The sequence below is a fragment of the Bubalus bubalis genome, chromosome 13 (assembly GCF_019923935.1).
Source record: "Bubalus bubalis isolate 160015118507 breed Murrah chromosome 13, NDDB_SH_1, whole genome shotgun sequence".
Classification (NCBI taxonomy): Eukaryota; Metazoa; Chordata; class Mammalia; order Artiodactyla; family Bovidae; genus Bubalus; species Bubalus bubalis.
The window spans coordinates 61693495-61713002 of NC_059169.1; the positions used below are offsets into that span (position 1 = coordinate 61693495).

General features: G+C 44.0%; 1 protein-coding gene across 11 annotated transcripts in view; it reads right to left on the reverse strand.

Annotated features, from left to right (window-relative positions):
* STARD13 (StAR related lipid transfer domain containing 13) overlaps positions 1-19508 on the reverse strand; it is a 482949-nt gene that overhangs the window by 16770 nt on the left and 446671 nt on the right. For 9 of the 11 annotated variants that reach the window (XM_044927356.2, XM_044927355.2, XM_025262908.3 and 6 more), the window contains 3 exons: positions 7276-8666; positions 5814-5987; positions 4524-4740 (listed from right to left, as the gene is read on the reverse strand). In XM_044927356.2, the coding sequence (XP_044783291.1) occupies positions 4524-4740; positions 5814-5987; positions 7276-8666 (1782 nt within the window). The remainder of the gene's footprint in view (positions 1-4523; positions 4741-5813; positions 5988-7275; positions 8667-19508) is intronic. The other 2 variants (XM_006070677.4, XM_006070676.4) reach the window with 1 other exon arrangement.

The following is a 19508-nucleotide window of genomic DNA, read 5'->3' on the forward strand; positions in this document are numbered from 1 at the left end:
GATGAGTGTCCCTCTGCTCTGGTTTTACTGTCCTCTCTAGTCTTCCACCTAAACACTCAGCTTTGAAAAGCAAGGACTCAACGTGTAATTTAAAAAGACAGACCCAGGAACATCTCATTTTATGATGTTAGGTAGGCAGCAGGTTGAGGACACTTGTGCTGAGTATGAAGTGTCTTCACGGCATAATTGGGCTTTTAAAACTTGCTACTCCATTAGAAGGAGAGCGTGGGCATGAGTGCTGCATTAGAATTCAAGTTTCATCTAAATAATGTTAAATCTCCTACTTGGTATCCTGCTTATGCTAATCCTTTCAGCACTTAATGATGTTTGTCAGGACTTGTGTTTCCTCTTCTTTAGGGATGTGCGCCACTAATGAAGAAAGGTTGGTTTTATCCAGAGAGAGAAAGATGCCTGAGAGCAGTATGTAGGGGTTCTTATGTGGAGCCTTGCAGGTTTGGCCACTCACTGCGATGACTCCATACTCATCAGGAGCTGGGTATAACCTGGGTATCATCTACCCTTCTGTGTAGCTGATTTAGGGCAGAAATAAAAGCTCAGCCAACAGAGCCTGCTCCTTTCACACACGGCCATGTCTGCAATGATTCATAATCGAAGGTAAACATCCTTATTTCATCTCCAGCCAACTGCTCAGGTGAAAATGGATACACTGTGTTTCAGCACGAAGAAGATGTTCTGTACTTGGGGATGTAGGCGGCCCTGTTTCAGACCTCTGTCGGGCTGTCTTCAGTTGTTTGTGACAACCTCCAGTTTGAGAAGAATGCTTAGCCTGAGGGGAAGGAGTGGAGCAGGGAGGGAGCCTCCCTGTCTGGGGTGAGAGACTGAGCCTTGGGACAGCCCGAGAAGGTGGTTGGAGGGGACCACGTAAAAGGAGGAGCAGAGAAGTCGGTCAGCGTGCTTAAGAGGAAGGGCATCTTAGACCCTTTGGTCCTGCACAGTCGTGGGGCTGGGGTCTCAGGATCCTGTGTAGACCTGAGTCTTCGATTCAGAGGAGGTGCCATTGGTGAAGGAAGAACACTTATCTGGCGGGTTCTCCTTCCTTGTTCTTTGGTCCCTCTTTGTTTTCGGATTCACTGGCTTTTATTTGCTTGAGTTGGCTCTTAAATCTCTAGGATAGTCTTCCTCCTGAGCCTGGTTTTCTTATTATGTTTCTCTGCTTTCCCCTCATTTCTTACTGTTACTGCCTGCCTTCTTTGCAGGGACCAGAGGGGGCCCTCTGTGTGCCCCCCACACTCTTTGCTGATGAAGGTAGGGGGTCCTTGCCAGCACTGAGTGCTTCCTAAGGGAGGGACTGGCTAAGGTGAAAGTCCCTTTGGCATCTGACAGATTCTTTCTTTGGACGGAGACAAGAGAAGGGCTGACTTGGTCATTGTGTTTACATTTACAGTCAGTTTCCATGTCCACGAAATGAGCCTTTTTCTTATAAAGCTTTGCCAGCATACTGTTTTTCAGGGTGGTGTTCGTCCAGATTAAAAAAGAAAGACAGAAAATAGTTACAGGCCTGAAACAGAGACAGGGAATAAGCATAAGCCAGGGAGCAGGGGTTGAGGGGGATTTGGTGCCACTTTCCTTCTCTCCATTTGAATGACTTTTGCTTCAAACAGGAGACTGGCATCAATAACAGCGGCAGTGCTGGTGATACACGTTTATTCAGAGTCTACAGAGGGCAGGACTGGTTTCCGTTCTACATAAAGACTATGCAGTGAGTGGAGTGGTGATATTACAACGCGTGTGTAGCCAATCTTGTATAGGAAAAGAATTCAAAGTGACTTTTAGTGATCTATAAATTAAGGATCATAGATGAGACCATCAGAGCAATAGGAAAATAAAGATAGAGAAGGAGAGCAGGAAGTAGCAATGAGGTTCACACACAAAATTCATGCATGCCCCCATGTTACATATATTAACTACAGGCAGAATGTACATTTGGTTTCAATAATTCTCGCAGCCAGTGTAGAGAGGAAAGCATATCCAGCTGAATGAGCCTGGTGTACCTAACAGGCCAGTTATCCCTCAAATAACAATGCTTTCAGGTGCTGGGGCCTGAGGAAGAAAAGTTCTTTGGTTCTTACAGAAAAGATACCACATGACACAACGAATAACACCATCAGCACAATCCTGACACTGAATCCATCAGTGAGCTGTTTAGGGCCACTTCTCAAAGTGCCCCTCAATGCCAGAGGTGGCATCACCCCAAAATCACTGGGGACAAGCAATTCTAACAGGTGGTAGTGAAATGCATTTGTTAAAAACTTGGACCCTGGAAATAGATTTTCAAGCAAATGTTGGCTCCACCATTGCCACCTGGGGGCTAACCCTGCCCTGGGTGGGTATGGGATCGAATGAGGCAGTGAGCGCAGGATACCTAATATCCCTGAAACATGCTGGGCACTTAGGAAAGGTTACAGTTATTGAGTGAAGAGTGTAGATGAACTGCAGCATTTGCTTTAAGCATTCCAGAACAAACCCTGTTTTCTCTTAATAGAGCATTTGCTGATAAGCATTAGAGCCAAAGACTCAAAGAGAATCAGCCAAGAGGGGAGATGGGTCTTATATACCTTTGTTTGGAAAAACGTGTCTGAATAGCAGGCTACTCTCCACAAAACACAATCCTGGGTCTATACTGCTGCTGCTGCTGCTGCTAAGTCGCTTCAGTCGTGTCTGACTCTGTGACCCCATAGACGGCAGCCCACCAGGCTCCCCCGGCCCTGGGATTCTCCAGGCAAGAACACTGGAGTGGGTTGCTATACTAATAGTCCAATAAAAGTACAGTTGAAGCTTCAGAGTCCTGTGCTGAAGGGCATGGTGGCAGCGCTTTCAGGACCGCAAAAGAGATTAACTAGAGTGAAAGTGGGGTTGCTCAGTTGTTTCCGGCTCTTTGCGACCCCGTGAACTGTAGCCTGCCAGGCTCCTCTGGCCATGGGATTTTCCAGGCAAGAGTACTAGAGTGGGAAGCCATTTTCTTCTCCAGGGGATCTTCCTGACCCCAGAATTGAACCACATTGCAGGCAGACTCTTTCCCATCTGAGCCACCAGGGAATTGCCAGCGTATTGGCAAATGTTTGAGCCCACCTCTCCAAAAATTTTTCTCAGTAAAATACCCATAGACCTTCTACTTTTGATTAATGTGTGCCTTTGGTTAAAGTTCTAAAATTAAAAAAAAAAATCTAACACTTAACTATCAGCTTCATTGGATTGCTTCATCGGGATGTTACTCACAAGTCAATTAATGTTGGGGCATCTGCCAAAGATGAGTGCTGTTGGTTTTAGACAAGTGGTCTGTTGCTTTTCTTTCTGAGAAATAACAGGCAAGCCATCCAGGCCATTCCTCAACAGAGCAGCCATCACCACCACAATGGTAACAGCAACCATGTTTACCTCCACTGTGACATCTAAATGTGAAAAAATGTAGATGTGTGTATTATCTAAATTAAGAGTGGGAAGGGAAAAGGGCATGATGCATTGAGTTCAATCAGTGATGGCACTGAATGAAGAAGTTACTCCTGTTCTTTTCCACTGAAAACTGCTATCTGATTCATCAAGAGCCCATCCTGATTCTAAGTATGATCTCAGCACTGGGGTGGAGACGACATCAGTTCATGAGTTCGGGTGGCTTAGCTCATTCCTGTCCACTTAGCTTAAGGCCAAGGGTAAATCAATGAAAAGTGCAAATAACCTTAGGTTGGCACAGATTCTTCACACAGTATTAAAGAGTAAGATGAATAGAAGCCATTATAGAATAGTTACCTGAAAATACCCTCAATACTCAAGGTTGCAATTGATCAAGCAGAAACATGGCTTTTATTTTGGACAGGATGTCTAATAGAGAAACTAATGAGTATTAATTAGGAGGAGCAAAGGCCTGGCCTGGTTAATCATAGACTAGGTTGCATTCTGGGCCATTCATTGTCCACCATTGTGGCGGCCCCCACAGTCTTGGAGACAGAAAATGGTCTCCAAAAATTTTGTTCAGCTTGAGCTTTTTAATCAACTCCACAAGATGAAGGGACATTTAACTTAGCTGATATTATTTTCATATTTTACTTGCACATTTAAAATATATATAAATAAATTTAAAAATATAAACAGTTATGGTGCTGCTTCAAAAAAAATTAATAAAGGGAGATATAAATACCTAACTCTAGTTTAAAGACAAACAGGGATAAAAGAATGCTGTGAAATCAATGGTGGCATTGAGACCGTAATTAAAAGGAAATGCAGTAGACAGCTTTACTCCCAGTTTCTGGGGAACACAAATTAGCCATCACAGGTACAAATGATCAGCGTTAGCTTTCTGCAGTCACTCCAGGGCGTCCTTCAAGTTGCCAGTGAGGAAACATCCTCGCATGGCTTGACGAGGATGTCACCTGATCAAATTAAACAGTGACCTCTAAAGACGACAGTGCCTTTTCTTTCGGAGGCGCATGTCTTGTCTGACCCTGGACGGATCTGATCTGGCTGGTGCTCTGTGCTGCCTGGCCTGTGCCTGGGGCTGATGACCCTACCTGATCGAGGCAGTTGCTGCGTAGATACCTCAGCGCTTGCTGGATGCTCTGTGGCAGGGGCTGCCCAGTTCTCTGGACGTGAACGATGAGGGGAACGCCAAAGACCGCCTTGTCTCGATAATCAGGAACTTTCATCCTCTTCATGAACTTTGGAACTGCCCTAGAATTCACAGAAACCAGGTCATGCACGCCTCGTGGAGCACACTGCGGGGAGAGGCTGTGAAAGCAAGAGGGAAGCCAAGCTTTTGTTGGAACATCTGACAGGCGCCGGGGAATTCAACATTTCTCCCTTGATTATTCACATTACATTGGAAGGACTGTCTGTGCCCTGTGCCTCTAACTGTTAAACAGGGTGATTCACATTAGCAGAATGGATTTATGGCCCTGCCTCTAAGTGCTTGACATTCCAGTTTAACTGTGACGGACACACTTCTTAAATGATAAACACTTTAAAGTCCCCAATAAGACAAAACAAAACAAAATTAAAAACTACATCAGAAAGAAGAAATTTGGTTGGGGTTGGGGGAGAGAGAAGAGAAGATAAAATATTATGTTAATATCTTCCCTTACTTTTCTAGAACCAGTTGTACTTTTTAAAGAAAATTTTAATACACAAGCATATGTTGATTTGACCACACAATTTATAACTTTATTATATTTTATAAAATATAAACTGCCGTTTCTTCTTTGTGCATAATATATAACATATGACAATCAGCAGCACATCTTACGTTTTTCCAAATCCATCAAATTGTCTAAAATCAGTCCACATTCAAGTTCCAACATATGCTTTTGTGAGTTCCTTATTCCAAAGGTTTACTGCATAATCTTGTTTTTATTAGCCAATGAAATAAGAGCGGAACTGTGTTTGAAGAGTTCAGTGCTCTCAGAATGCAGCAATGCTCTAAGCGTGGAGCTCTGCATTGGGCCAGGAGGTACAAGAAACAGATGTTTTCTTTGCAAACTGCCAGAATTACTTTATGGCAAGTTTATTTTTAATGTCTCTGTTCACAACTAATCACTCTTTACTTGGAGCCTGACTGCCTTCCCTGGAAACTGACAGAGAGCTACAAATAAAGTAATGCTTCCTGTAGGCTACATCTCATCCAGGCTTTGGCAGCCCAGGGGTGGACACTGAGGAAGAACTCTGGGCATTTTTTGTTCCAGAAAACTGGCAGTGAAGAAAACAAACAGATTCCTCAGAACTCAGAAAGCAAACACTGAAGTGCTTGCCATCACACACTGAGCCCTGGAATAAATGGTCTGCTCCAAGGCGAATGGGCTACGCACCACGTCCAGCCATGCTTGTTGGACATGGAGTGCTTCTCCATGATGGCCGTGAGGCGGAGCAGCGAGAAGCGCTGGAGCAGGTTCAGCTGGCCGGCTGTCTGTCCGCTGATGTGGGGTGACGCCGTAGATGGCTGCGGCTGGTGTGAAAGCTGGAAGCTGTTCCACCGGAGTCGCCTTTACCGGAAAGACCATCAGAGAAGCCGGTCACAAAAGGGATGGGTTTGTCAGAAAACATGGGATGTTACCGATTTTTAAGTATCTAATCAAAATAGTTTCCAAGCCAAGAGAGTTACAGAGCAAATGGAGCAGAAAGACACAAAATGCACAGAACAAACAGAAGAAACTATTTTGGAAGAAGTCATTATCTGTTTCATTGGTGGTGTTAATTGCTCAGTCGTGTCCAACTCTACGACCCCCATGGACTGTAGCCCGCCAGGCTCCTCTGTCCCTGGGATTCTCCAGGCCAGAATGCTGGAGTGGTTTGCCATTCCCTTCTCCAGGGAATCTTCCTGACCCAGGGATCGAACCCAGGTCTCCTGCATTGCTGGCAGATTCTTTACTGTCGGCACCACCATTAGGAGGCTTAAATAAGTGATATAATAAATTTTATGTGTTAGTTTATTCCTAAATCCATTCCCACAGTGTTGAAAGCACCTGAGACTGTGTGTGTAAGAGAGAGAGAGAGACGTTCAGACAGACAGAGGCAGAGACAGAGATCATACACATTTGGGAGCTGTAAAAGCTGTAGGAGCCCGAGTCCTTCAGGGCCATGCAGTGCGTCCAGATCCCAAACAGACACCTCCAGAACTTGGCCCCCGCCACCATAGGACGGGCTCACTGCTGTCCTGACTCCACACTCTGACTTGTGACAGGTGCAGATGAAGTTCTCCTGACGTGACTGCACAGCAGTGAGCCCGAGAGACATCACTGCCTCGGGAGAGACCCAGCAGCACATACAGTAGGGCTGTTCCTACTGGTTACCCGCTTCCAGGGCCATTTATCTAAGGTGCTTGTGAAGTGATCATAGTAAAACAGCTTTTATGTGCTTTGTATTCTGCATTTTAAAGTCAAAATAAACATATGAAGTACTGCATACACCTTAGATCTCAGGAATTTCTCATAGAACTTTTTAAAAGTTTAAGATTTGGCAAAAGAGATGCTTGGCAAGGTCATGGGAAGAGCCTGTGGACAGGCAGTGGGCCTTGTCATCAGTGCTTGGCACATAAGAAGCTCAATTTTTTTTTTTTTTTTTTGCATAAAACCAAGATTGAAACAAATGTGAGTTAACATGGATTCAATCTGCACAAAAGACATACTACTGTTCAAATAATTCCCAACTGCGTACATCGCTTAGACCAGTGTTAAATATTTAGAAGGTACTCTATAAATGTTTGTTAAATAAACAGACCATAATTATTATGAAATGGATTTAAACCTCATCTCACAGAGCCATGCCACCAACCTGTTTGGCCTGGTCAGAGAGGCCCCTACTCCCGAGTCCCTCCTTTCTCTGACCCCAGCAGCCTCTGACTCAGTAAGAGATGCTCCATCTCTTTCCATGTCACTGGGTGTGGTCCGACCTTCAGAGACAGAGTTGCCTTCGAAATCCAAGGTGATCTGATTGGGAGAAGGGAAAGGGGAGAAGCCAGCCTCTCCGGAGCTGTGTGTCTGTGGTTCGGGTAACACGTTTCTGGACCAGTCATCCACCACCTCCTGGAGCCCGTTGACGTGATGGAGGATGTCATCCAGGTGAGGGAAGAGGTCATCCTTCTCCAAGTCCAGAAGGTCCCCGGTGCTGGCGTACAGGTGGGAGCCGGGGACGTTGTCGTAGATGCTGACCCGACTCGCCCTGTGGCAGGACCCCACGAGCCTGGGCTCCCTGGCCCCCGGGCCGGGCTGTCTGCCCAGGGAGATACTCCCGGTCCTCCAGCTCGCCCCGTGGCTGTTGTCTGTAGGTGAGAGGCTTTCGATAGAGAGCGCCTTGGGAAAGGTCCCTGGCTTGTGGTCCTTGGGGACATGCACCACCAAGTTCTCTTGCGAGTGAAACTCGTGCGCGTGGTGCTTTCGGTCCCCCGCGTCCTGCAGCGCTGTCCCCGCCAGCACGTCCAGGTCTTCTAAGTACATGCCCCCGCGCTTGTGGGCCTCCTGGCACCTCCGCTCCTTCAGGCCGGGCGTGCTCCCCCCGCTGCTGCTGTTCTCCGAGGGGCTGCTCTCAGCGCCCCACTTGGTGGCGCCAGGAAGCCCGGCACTGCCGGTGGCGGGGGGCGAGTTCTGGAGGTGTCCGTTTGGGATCTGGACGCACTGCATAGCCCTGAAGGACTCGGGCTCCTGCTGCAGCACAGGCCCGCTGATCACCAGGCCCCCGGACCGCCCCTTGTGCCTTCCCTGCACGCCTTTCCCTCGCAGCGTTTCCATGCGTTTCAGGAACGACTTGGCTCTGGCCCGGCTGGGCTTCTCATTCTTTGGGTGCAAGGGGTGCTGGAGCCCGTCTTTGGGGGACGGCAGGAGGCTGTTGCCCACCAGCGCGGCGTCCAGCATGACCGGGCCGTCAGCGCAGTACTGCCCGGGGCCCTCGAAGGCCTCCCGGCCGGCGCCGTGACCACCTGGCTGACTGCGGCCGTCGCTCCCACCGCTGCTTTCACTGTGAATGGAGCAGACCTCGGGCTCGCTCAGATCCGTGAGGACGCTTTCACTGCTGGTCGTGTTTTTGATCCTAATGTCTCCCGATGACCCATTCCTGTCTCCTCCAGGAAACAGTGTGTGGAGGTCGTCCACGCGAGACCACCGGCGGCTGGTTCTTTGGAAAGTCCATTTGTTGCTGATGCAGAGATCTTCCTCATCAGAGTCGTCACCCTGGAAAACAGCAGCAGGATGCTAATAATGTAAGGGTGGCGGGGGTGGAGAGGGCAGTCTGGGGAGCGTGGGCATGGTTCCCCTGCCTCGTCCTTCCCTCCCTCCACAGGTGGACCCTTTTGCTGGTCCCTCCACCATCTTTATTGTCCTTGATGCCCTCTTCCTTCCCAGTAGCTGGAAGATCCCTTCCCAACCCGTCCAGCTCTCTTCCCTTCAGTTTTCCTTCCTTCCTCTCTAAGAAGCTTCATGGACCGATTGCCATTTCCTTCTACAGAGGATCTTCCCGACCCAGGGATCGAACCCGGGTCTCCAGCATTGTAGGCAGACGCTTTACCAGGGCTGAGCCACCAGGGAAGCCTAACCATCTGGCTAGACAGGCTAAATATAAAACACCTGCAGTTCTCCCTTTTTGAGTAGAAACTTAATCTTGCCATAGAAGGCACTCACTTCTTTCCTTAAATCTCTTTAGGGAGCCCTAGGACCATATTTCTAGCTTTCCTCTTCTGAGCTTCAGAGTCACTAGATCTCAAAGCCAATACTCCTTAGTCTCCCAGACTTGATTCTTAGCATATGTTCCCATGTAAGTTAACAGCCAAATTATCTCCAAATTCCTGAAAGTGGAAATTTGGGAGCCATTCTAGAGATTCCTGGTGGAGGAAGGTCCCATCCCAGCCAGCACCACCGGGCCAGCCTTCTTGTTTTTAATTAGCCCTGGATCCGAGTGCCTTCCTGGAACACGGGTATCCGGGTGCTATGGCCCCACCATTTTGCCCTGTCATACACCTCACACATTTCTCTTACGTCTGGGTTCTGCTTGAATTTGTAGCCCCTGAGACAGGAGAGTCTGGATTCCCTGAATCCAGAGATGGCTTTGTTTATCTTTGCAAATCCCTGGGCCCGGCCCAGCACAGACGTATAAATAATTTCCTTTCTAGATGAACTGGATCATCCATTCCTTCCTTCTCTTCATTATGTGTATTACCAAGATCCGACTCTGAAATGGTTCTCAAATCTGCTCCCTCGTTCATATCTTCACTCTCATTCCCCAGTGCGGGCCCTTGGCACCTCTGGCTGGGTTATTACAGTGAAAACCGGGCCAACATCCTCTCCATCTAAACGGCTTTCCACAGTGTAATCCAAGTGTGATCACAGGGTTTCCTGGTTTAGACACTTTCCGTTCCCCTTAGCTCTCCAAAGTCTGGGTATGGCATTGTCAACCTGACCTTCAACCTGAAGCTCTTTCAACCCGACTCCAGTGTGCTTTTCTTACGTAGCGGTTCCTCCCCATCTTCCTGCATTCTGCTCCCTGACCTGCAACTAGGCCCAACACCCAGCTCTGCGACAGGATCAAGAGCCTAAAGGGTTTATATGGTCCCCGTCGTTCCCTGATCCCTGACCATTCTTGGGTACTCAGCTTCACGGGTCTCTTTGAAGCCCTCCTGACAGCCCCAAGGCAGTGACTGTGCTTCCACTGTGCTCCTGTAGCATTCGGTTTAGATCTTTATAACATTTATTATAATGCTATCTTAATCTCACGTCCCAAGCACCTACTCTCAACTGTTACAGATAAGCTCAGCAGGACCAGGGCCTGCGTTTCTGTGTTGTATTCGTATTTATATCCTCCCCAATGCCGAGCAGAGAGTAACTGCTCTCTTTCTCTGTGTGTGTGTATGTATATATATATATATTAATTGGACTAAGTGTTATTTCACTTTACTTTGGCATCTGGTTCCAAGCCCTGGTTGCCAATGCAAGCAGTACCAGTTAGACTTAGGTGACTGTCTGAAAGTTGCTTACTCTCTCCGAAGTGCATTTCTACCATTTATAAAATGGGACTGAAAATTGGTTCTGCATCATAGGTTTGCTTCAGGGATTACATGAAATAATGCACTGACTAATCCTTCACTGAGGGGTATTTTGCTTATTTGTTATTTTCTCGTGTTTGTTCAGTTGCGTCTGTGCTTCCTGTGGATGTAAGATAGACGGCTTATCCATCTGTCTATATATCTGGCATCCACCTTAACTCCTCTGGACATCACAATGTATTATCTTCAAGGAGAAGTAAACAGATGCTCAGTCAGTGAATGTGGGATTCTTCCATTCTTATTCCCTAAAAATCTAGGTTCACAGGGATTAGACTAAATGACAAATTTGAACTTTCAAGTATAAGGTAGAAGAAAGTAGAAAACCATGGCAATCACAGAGAATTTCATAGCTGTGGCAGCATGGTGGGAAATTAGCTTTGAGTTTTAAAAAAGTTGCATAAAACTTTAGCGAAAGAGCTTAAAAAGTTGCACAAATGGAAAAAGGGCAAGCCTCTAGGATGAAGACTCAAAAATATCCTTTCTTCATAGCATTTTCTACCTCCTCTTTTCCTGTGATGGATACAATAACCCCTGACATCTGAGGGCCATTTAAATATCAGGTCCTGTGACAGTTTGAAGGTTGAGTTTATTGGATTTTCATGTCGTATTTCAGGAAGCTAGGAGAAGTTGATATTAAGTAAACATTCTGAAAAAAACCTTTTAGCAAATAGTTTCTGAGAAGGCAAAAGAAGGATATGCTTTTAAAGAAAATACAGATATTTTAAAATAGAAACTACAACATTTAGTGTTGGCTCCAATGAGCTCTCTAAAGCAATCCCAAACTTGGTGACTGATGCTAGCAAACCACATACTAGTTGGAGAAGGACTTCTTTATGTTGGTTTAGAAAAGATGCCAAGCCGGGCACTGCGGGCTAGGGATGGAAAGCCCACTCCTGTCTGCTGGGCTCTAAGACCTTATTATACTGGCTCTGGGCAAAAAGAGATATTTACAACCCAACCAAGGCATGTGAAAAAGTGGTAAACTCCTGGGGAAAAAGGCAAACAGTTCAGGGAAATTTTGCAGTATTTAGATGGTTTGAACCAAAACAAACAAACAAAAATCAAAGCAATAAAAAACAAAAATAAAACAGAGGAAAAAGGAAAAGATATCTATCTTCTTTAGTATGCAATTATCAGAGTACATCCAGAGGGTACTGACATGATTCTGTCTGTTTTTTCCCACTGGTGCAGGATCCTTGAAACCGATAGTGACATACAATTAGAAATACATTTTTTAGTTATAAATGGGTACTAGAGATGCAAGGTAAAACACCATAAATATAATGAACACTGTGTATGTTATATATGTAAGTTGTTAACTGAGTAAGTCCTAAGAGCTCTTATCACAAGGAAAAACATTTTTTTTTCTTCTATTCTTTAGCATTGTGTCTCTGGGATGATGGATATTCACTAAACCTACTGTGGTAGTCATGATGTATGTCAGTCAAATCATGCTGCACACTTTAAACTGATACAGTGCTATATGTCAATTATACCTCAATAAAACTGAAGAAGAAAAAAAGGAAGTAATACAGCACTGATAATAGTATATGGAACATACTAAGTGCTCAAAATGTTAGCTATTCATTAAAAAGAAAAAATTCCAGCACAACTCAAGGCACATATACAAATTACACTAAAGCTAAATAAATAAACAAATACATAAATTTATGCTATCACAGTTATCTTTATCCTCTAATATTTTATATTCTAGTTTAGTCCATTTCACTTTTTTTTAAATGTTGTTTGCAACCCATCAGATTCATCTGATAACCTACCAATGGGCCTTGATTCACAGCATGAAAAACACCACAGTTTTAGTTTTTTATACACTCATGGCCCAGCAGATGGTCAGGGACATAGCAGACTCTCTAATAATAAATGTAAGGTGTACTCTATGGGAGATGATCAGATTTCATCTTTTTTTTTTCTTTTTTTGAGGCTAAACACAAATAGTTTGTGATTATTTAGAAATGCAAAATGGAAACCTCTAGGAGTCAGATGTTTTTATGAGAAAAAGACACACCAAACTAATTTATTCTCTTATCTCAACGATTTAGTAAACCAGGGAAATACTAGGGACACGGTGTGTCTGGATTTCAGCCAGGAACTGACAAAAGGCCAAGACACCAAACTGCTGGAGGCTACAGAGCGTTTTGTGAGTAGCTGGTTGAGTAACTCGACCAGAGAGGGTGATGGAAATACTGAAAGCAAATGATGCAGGACGCCTTCAGGCCGTGTCCATTTTAAGAATAAGGTGAATGAGTCAGAAGGATTCATGTTTTTAAACTGTGAAGATGGCACAGACTATTCACTAGGTGATCTTTTTTGTTGTTGTTTATTTATTTTTAATTGAAGGACGACTGCTTTACAATGTTGTGTTAGTTTCTGCTGGGCAATGAAGTGAATCAGCTGTAAGTATACGTGTGTCTTCTCACTTCTGGACCTCCCTCCCACCCCGCCCCCGTCCCATCCATTCAGGTCTCACTAAGTGATCTTAAGCAAGGCACTCACTCTGAGGCTCAATTTTCTCAGCTGTAAAATGGAAATGATAACAACCCACATCTGGCATGGTTTGCCAATAGAATCAAATGAGATTATATGTGAAAATGCCAGATAAATCTTAAAGTGCAAGATGAAATTAATTATTGTTCTGAGAGAATACTGATTTGAGATGCATAACGATCTGAACAGAATTGAAGGATGGCCTGTTAATAAGATGAACTTTCATGAAGTTAAACACGAAGAACTTAACTTCACAAATCTATTATAGGATGTGTGGGATGAAACAGTCTTCGTTCCTATCAATAGTCTTGAGAGTTGTAGCAGATTTAGGCTTAATATGAGTTAACCATGTAATGTGGTAACCAAACCAAGACATCCACCTTAGGATATCTTACCAAAAGCATGGATCTCAACACTTGGGAGGTGCAGCCCCATTGTATTCTGCACTGGTAACATACATTAGAAACAATGGGCTACAGCTTAAGGCGCACAGGGAATGGGATATATTTCCAGAGTAGAGTAATCAGGTTGGCCAGTGATCTAGACATCACAACCTTCTATGAAGGATGATTGAAAGGACTAATGGTTTGGTTTAGGAAAAAGGAACTCGAGAACAGTACAACTCAAAGTGTGGTCAAGGGACTGACAGTCCCCTAACCAGTCTTCAGTGAGGTGAGTTCAGACACTGAGAGTAAGTATTAGAAACCATTTGTCACCATTTGGCATGGCTGTGCGATCCAAGTTCATGATCACTGGACTTGTCTTACTAAATGGGGTTGAGACCAGCTTGTGTGTTGGGCTCACAAGGTCCATGTTACATGTGACATTTCAAGATCAGTTTATCTAGCATAACCCAAAGTGTATAATGTACAGGGTCCATTGTTTTACAGAAAGACTATTGTAGAAACTAGCTAGTGACTGTGGATTAAAGATGAATTTTGACAATATAGCATCACTTACTTAATTTTGGTAAAAGTAAAAATGAATAGCCAAAGCTTTTAAAAATTACTTTAAAAACCTCTTTATTTTTATTTTTTTAATGTGTATCATTTTTAAAGTCATTATTGAATTTGTTACAATATTGTTTTTGTTTTATGTTTTTTTTTTTTTTTTTTGACTGCAAAGCACGTGGGATCTTAGCTTCCTGACCAGGGATTGAGCCTGCACCCCCCAATTTGGAAGGCAGAGTCTTAACCACTGGACCGTCAGGTAAGCCCCACTTAACATATTCTGTGAGACTGGCTTCTTTATGATGGTTAATATTAAAACAAAGAAGCATGTGAGATACACATTTTCCCCTGTGAGTGGTTTCTGTCAATCAAACCTAAATTTGATAACAAACAGAAAACTCACCATGGGGAATACTTATAGTAATAGTGTTGATTGAAATGTGTGTATAGACATGTAATATGGGGAATTGGTATTTCAAAGTAAACTTTTTGTTTAGTTCTGACAGCTGAACAACAGAAAAAAAGTTGCAAATGCAATCGTGATTCTTCATATTAATTGCCTAAGTGTACACTTTTAGTAAAAATATGAACAATTTTTTACATTCGTTTCTGTTTCCTGTTATATTTGTTCCAGTTATATTTATTGGAATGCAATTTTGTATCTGCAAAGTCTAATAAAACATTTAGTCTTGTATTTTCTCTAGTACAATTCTTAGAGATTATCTAATGATTGTATCATTCATATTTCTAATATTATTTATGTTTCCAATAATTGTTTTGTAATGAATTTTACAAAAGTATCTTGGTCAGTGGCAGGCTGGGAAGTTTTTAAAAAATCAATCATTCTCTGTAGACAGTTTAAGAAACTTTGTTCTAGATTGAATAGAGGTCAGAAAACTTTCTGTAAAGGGCCAGATAGTAAATATTAGAACATTACAACTAATCAACTCTGCCTTTGCAGCCAAAAGGATGGGTGTGGCTTTATTCCAGTACAACTTTCTTTACCAAAGCAGGAGCAGTAGCTTGCTGAGCTCTCATCTAGACAAAGAAGAAATCCATATTCTGTGCCTCTCCAGAGAGAAGAGTTGAAATCAGACGGGCACGTTTACATCAAGTCAACTTTTAGCTTATTATATGAAAGACTTCCAGTAGTTAGGAGAAAATAAATTGCCTTGCATTTTAATGAACTCAAGTCTAGATGTTTATAAACAGAGGCTGAGTGAATTGTTGGATGCTCTGAAAGTAAATCCTGTGCTGGATAGGAGGTTGGAAAAGATGAGCGAAGAGCTCCTCTCACTCAAAGATCCAGGTTCGAGGATATTCACACATAACACTCTTCAACGTAAGATGTACTACTTCCAGCCGAGGGAATGATGGAATGAAACGTAACTTCTCTCATTTGCTCTGCTGTTTGGAGCTGCCAGGTGGTGTCTTATTTGATGGGACATTTGAGGTTATGAAAGGCAAGGGGGGGAGGGTGCAGGCGGAGGCTCAGACCCGGCCCCCTCACAACAGCTGCAGCTCCTTTGAAATGCCCACGGCATCCAGGCCAGGAGGTGCTGGCTGCAACGTGGCGATTAGTCATGGTTTCTGTGTTGCTTTCCACCTTGGGATCATGATTTCAGAGAGCTTTATTAAAACTGGGACTTTAACCAGGACCTTCTTTGGAAGCTGCTCGTCCTGCCTCGGGAAATCTTGGGTAGGAGTCCTGTGTGTGTACGCATCTCTCTCTTTCCTCATTTAACAGAGATCCTTATTGGAGTCTTCAGTCTCTGACTTTAACTTTGAATAGAACCCACATCACATTAACACTGACTGTAATGAGGCGATTTCAGTGTTGTCATAAAGCAAGTGTGAATTCTGTAGGACATAATGAAGGAACAGTTTTCTGAGAAAGAGTAGCTTTGCATGTGCCTTGGCGTTTTTAATTTAGAGGAAACTTCAAACTTCTTTTGGCTTTTTCTAAAAAAGTGAGAAGTCATAGCTGAAATTAATATATGCTTCAGAGACAAATGCCAAAAACAGACACCGCAGAGGGAAGGATTTTGTCTTTTTTAAACAAAATCTGACCATCTCTTTACACTGGCAACAGGAGCCCATACGAGCCCACGGATGTAAGAGGTGGGTACTCCACAAGTACATGGAAATTTAGATGTGTATCTTCCATTAAAGTTGACTGGAGCTGGATGGCTGAGCCCTCCTGTTCAGAAGCACGGCCTGCCGCTTGCCGCATTGCAAGGGGAGGAGCCTGAGGCCAGTGGTGGGCAATGGCTGGGTCCTCAGGCTTTCAGAAATGCAGGGGTTTAGTAAGTCTTTCAGTGAGATGCATGGCCAAGATTGAGGACACTCTACCTGCTTCTCATGGGGAAAGTAATCTTGAATCTTTAGAGGACTGCTTTTCTCTTCTGCAAAGTGGTAAGGTGCGATTTCAGTTGTCCTGGTGCTTTACGAGTGAGTGGTATTTGATGTACAAGGAAAGTGCATGCCTAACTATGAATGAGGCTTCACCATTGTCATCTATTTCTGGATTTTGTTTGTTTTTTTTTACCCCTGTCTTGGGTCAACCCACCAAACTCTTCAGAATTAAACAAAATCAGGTGAGAACCAAATTCAAAGCAGAGCAATGAAATTCATGACTCTTTTACCACGAGAGATCCAAAGGTAAATTTCCACGAAGACATTACATAAATTGTGGACTTGAGTACAAAAAGCAAGAAATATCCCTCTTCTAAAACAACAATAAAAATACCTAATTGTATATATTGCTGAGGAAGCCCTTCCGGGTCTCAGGCCGACGACCAGAAGCTCATGACAATACATTTCTGAATCTCTCTCAAGGGCCAGGAGGGGCAGAACAGCTGGGTTCAGATCCTGCCTGTGCCGTTTCTGAGTGGCTCTGGGCTTCCCTGTCCTTCGATCTCTGCATCTGTGACGTGGGGTTAATGACGAGCAGTGGTACCTGGCGTGGAACGGGCACTGTGGGCACCTGCTCATCACACCACAGAGTGCTAAGAAGCACACACAGCCTTCCTGAGGCCCTGGAGGGAGAAGCATGACCATGTTCCAGGGTGGTGAAGCCATTTGGGGATGACATTCTGGGGAATTAAATATGTCTGGGCCTCTGCAGATTAAAGGTGAGCATTATATTTCTGTTTCTTGGATTGATTAAAATAGGGACAAACCCAGAGGGAATGCTACTGTCTTTTTTTTTTCCTGCCAAACTAATTCCACAGTTGGTTGAAGCTCTTGTGGTGTTTGGTTCTCAAGTTTCACTTTCTACCTCTGATCATTTAGCCTAGTCCTAGTATGTATTTAGTTTGTTTTTTGCAGTAAAATAAAGGATTGGCTGAAGCTCCAATACTCTGGCCACCTGATACAAGAGCCAACTCATTGGAAAAGACCCTGATGCTGGGAAAGACTGAAGGCAAAAGGAGAAGGGTGTGGAAGAGGTTGAGTTGATTGGATGGTATCACTGACTCAATGGACGTGAGTTTGAGCAAACTCTGGGAGATAGTGAAGGACACAGAAGCCTGGTGTGCTGCAGTCCATGGTGCTATGGAGAGTTGGACACAACTGAGAGATTGAACAATGACAAAGGGCTGGTCTGTGACTTGTGTAAGGAGCAGATCGTAGGGACATGTGCCACCACCAGGGTCTCCTATGTAGCTGCTTAGACCACAGCCCCCAATATGCATCACGGCTAAGATTCACGAGTGGGTGGAGATCACTCACTGGATTTATTTATTTCAAAATTCAGGCCACGAGTCCCTATGTTACAATGTGGAAAGCCCTGTTTTATTCAAGTGCCTGCATCCGTGGGGCCCACAGCTAAGTAGGGGCTGTAAGGGTATATGCCACCATAGCCAACGTAAGGCATAAATTAAGAATGTCAGAATGCCAAAGAGACCAATTTACAGAGGAGCTTCTGTGAAGGTAACATGGCCTAATGCATGTTATTCAAGCCTGTCCCACATGTGGGTTTTGCAATGCTGGTGATAAGGGAAGAATTCAATCACACCACTTGGTTGAAAACAAATTGTGTCGTTAGTCTTTGGCATTTGTGTTTGTGATACATAGCAGCTAAGGATCTGCACTGGCAGCTGGACAGACCAGCCACACAGGCGTGGCTGCGCTTGGTTTAATAAGAACCATGTGTTACAACCAAAACAACATTTGACCTTCCTGCTTCAAACAGTGTGTGTACTTCTCAAGGGCTCTATTCAGCCAGACAGCTGTTGGGACGTTTATTCCCACATTTTTCATTTTTCTTTGACCCGGACAAATTGCCCATGTTTTAATATATTCTCTGGATATTGTTTTTCACCATTTTACCTCCTTAGCTTGAATCTTTGGTTCCTAGTTCAAACCCCAAATTGTTTTGAAGGTGAGGTCAACCAAAATTCATTTGCGCTTTTTTTGGGTGCTATTTTAGAGCAGAAATTCAGGCTAAAGTTATTTTTAAAGATTTGGTTACTCGGGAGTGACTTAAAATCCATGGGCTGTAATGACTTCTCTGTGTAGACCAGAATAAAGAACACTTTCTTACAACTCAGGGATGTTTTCTCTGCTTCTTCAAAATATAGTGCGGCTTGACTTGTTACATACTGAAGATGTGAAATGAAAAAAGTAGCTAACGATTTTAATTCTGAGTTTCCTAAAAGGATCAATTCAGTGAGAAAGAGAGGTCTTTCAGCACAGTGGTTATGGGCCTCAGTTTTAGAGTCAGACACACCTGAAGTTGAAACCCTGCTCCTCCACCAGCTAATAGATCACAGGCAAGGGACTTAGCGAATTCAGGTTTTATTTTCCTTCTCTAGAAAACAGAGACCCTCTGCCACAATGCATGAAATGCCATAACATAGCTTGTGGAAAACAGTTAAGTCCTCAATAAAGTATAGGTTTGTTTCAGAACTGAAATCGCCAGCCTTACTCCTATAGAGGGAAAAATGCCTGCAAAGTCCTATAAGAGAGAGGAAGTGTAGTGACTCGGGCAACTGAAGGACTAGTGACTAGAGAAAAGGGCAAGGGGTGAGAATGGAGAGATGGGGTGAGCTCTGAATCCTGTCGTTACTCTCTCCCTCCACCTGCTCAACCACGATGACATGAACCAGCCTGACAATGATCACATCCTGAACTGCACTTGAAATAAAATGCCATAGGAAAGAATGAAGCAGAAGACACCGGGCATGGCCCACCCCATAGATTCTGTTCTGCATTCTCTTAATCTACAAATCACTGGAGAACTTGAGTCTAATATGGAGTGGATATTTACAGCTAAACAAACTTCTGAAAGATTATCACAAACAAGGCATTTTACGTTTGTATGCAAACCCTCTGATCAAAACTAAAGCAGAGTGAAACAGATGTTAGCCTAGGTTCCTATCGGGCTTATTCATGATGCTTATGATAAGATGAGATATTTGGAGAATAAACACATAGACGGTCAGTCATTTCAGAATTTTGGTTAGGTTTGTGTTGTTTTTAATTTGTGAATGCAGCTTGTCCTGCTGGTACAGCCATGG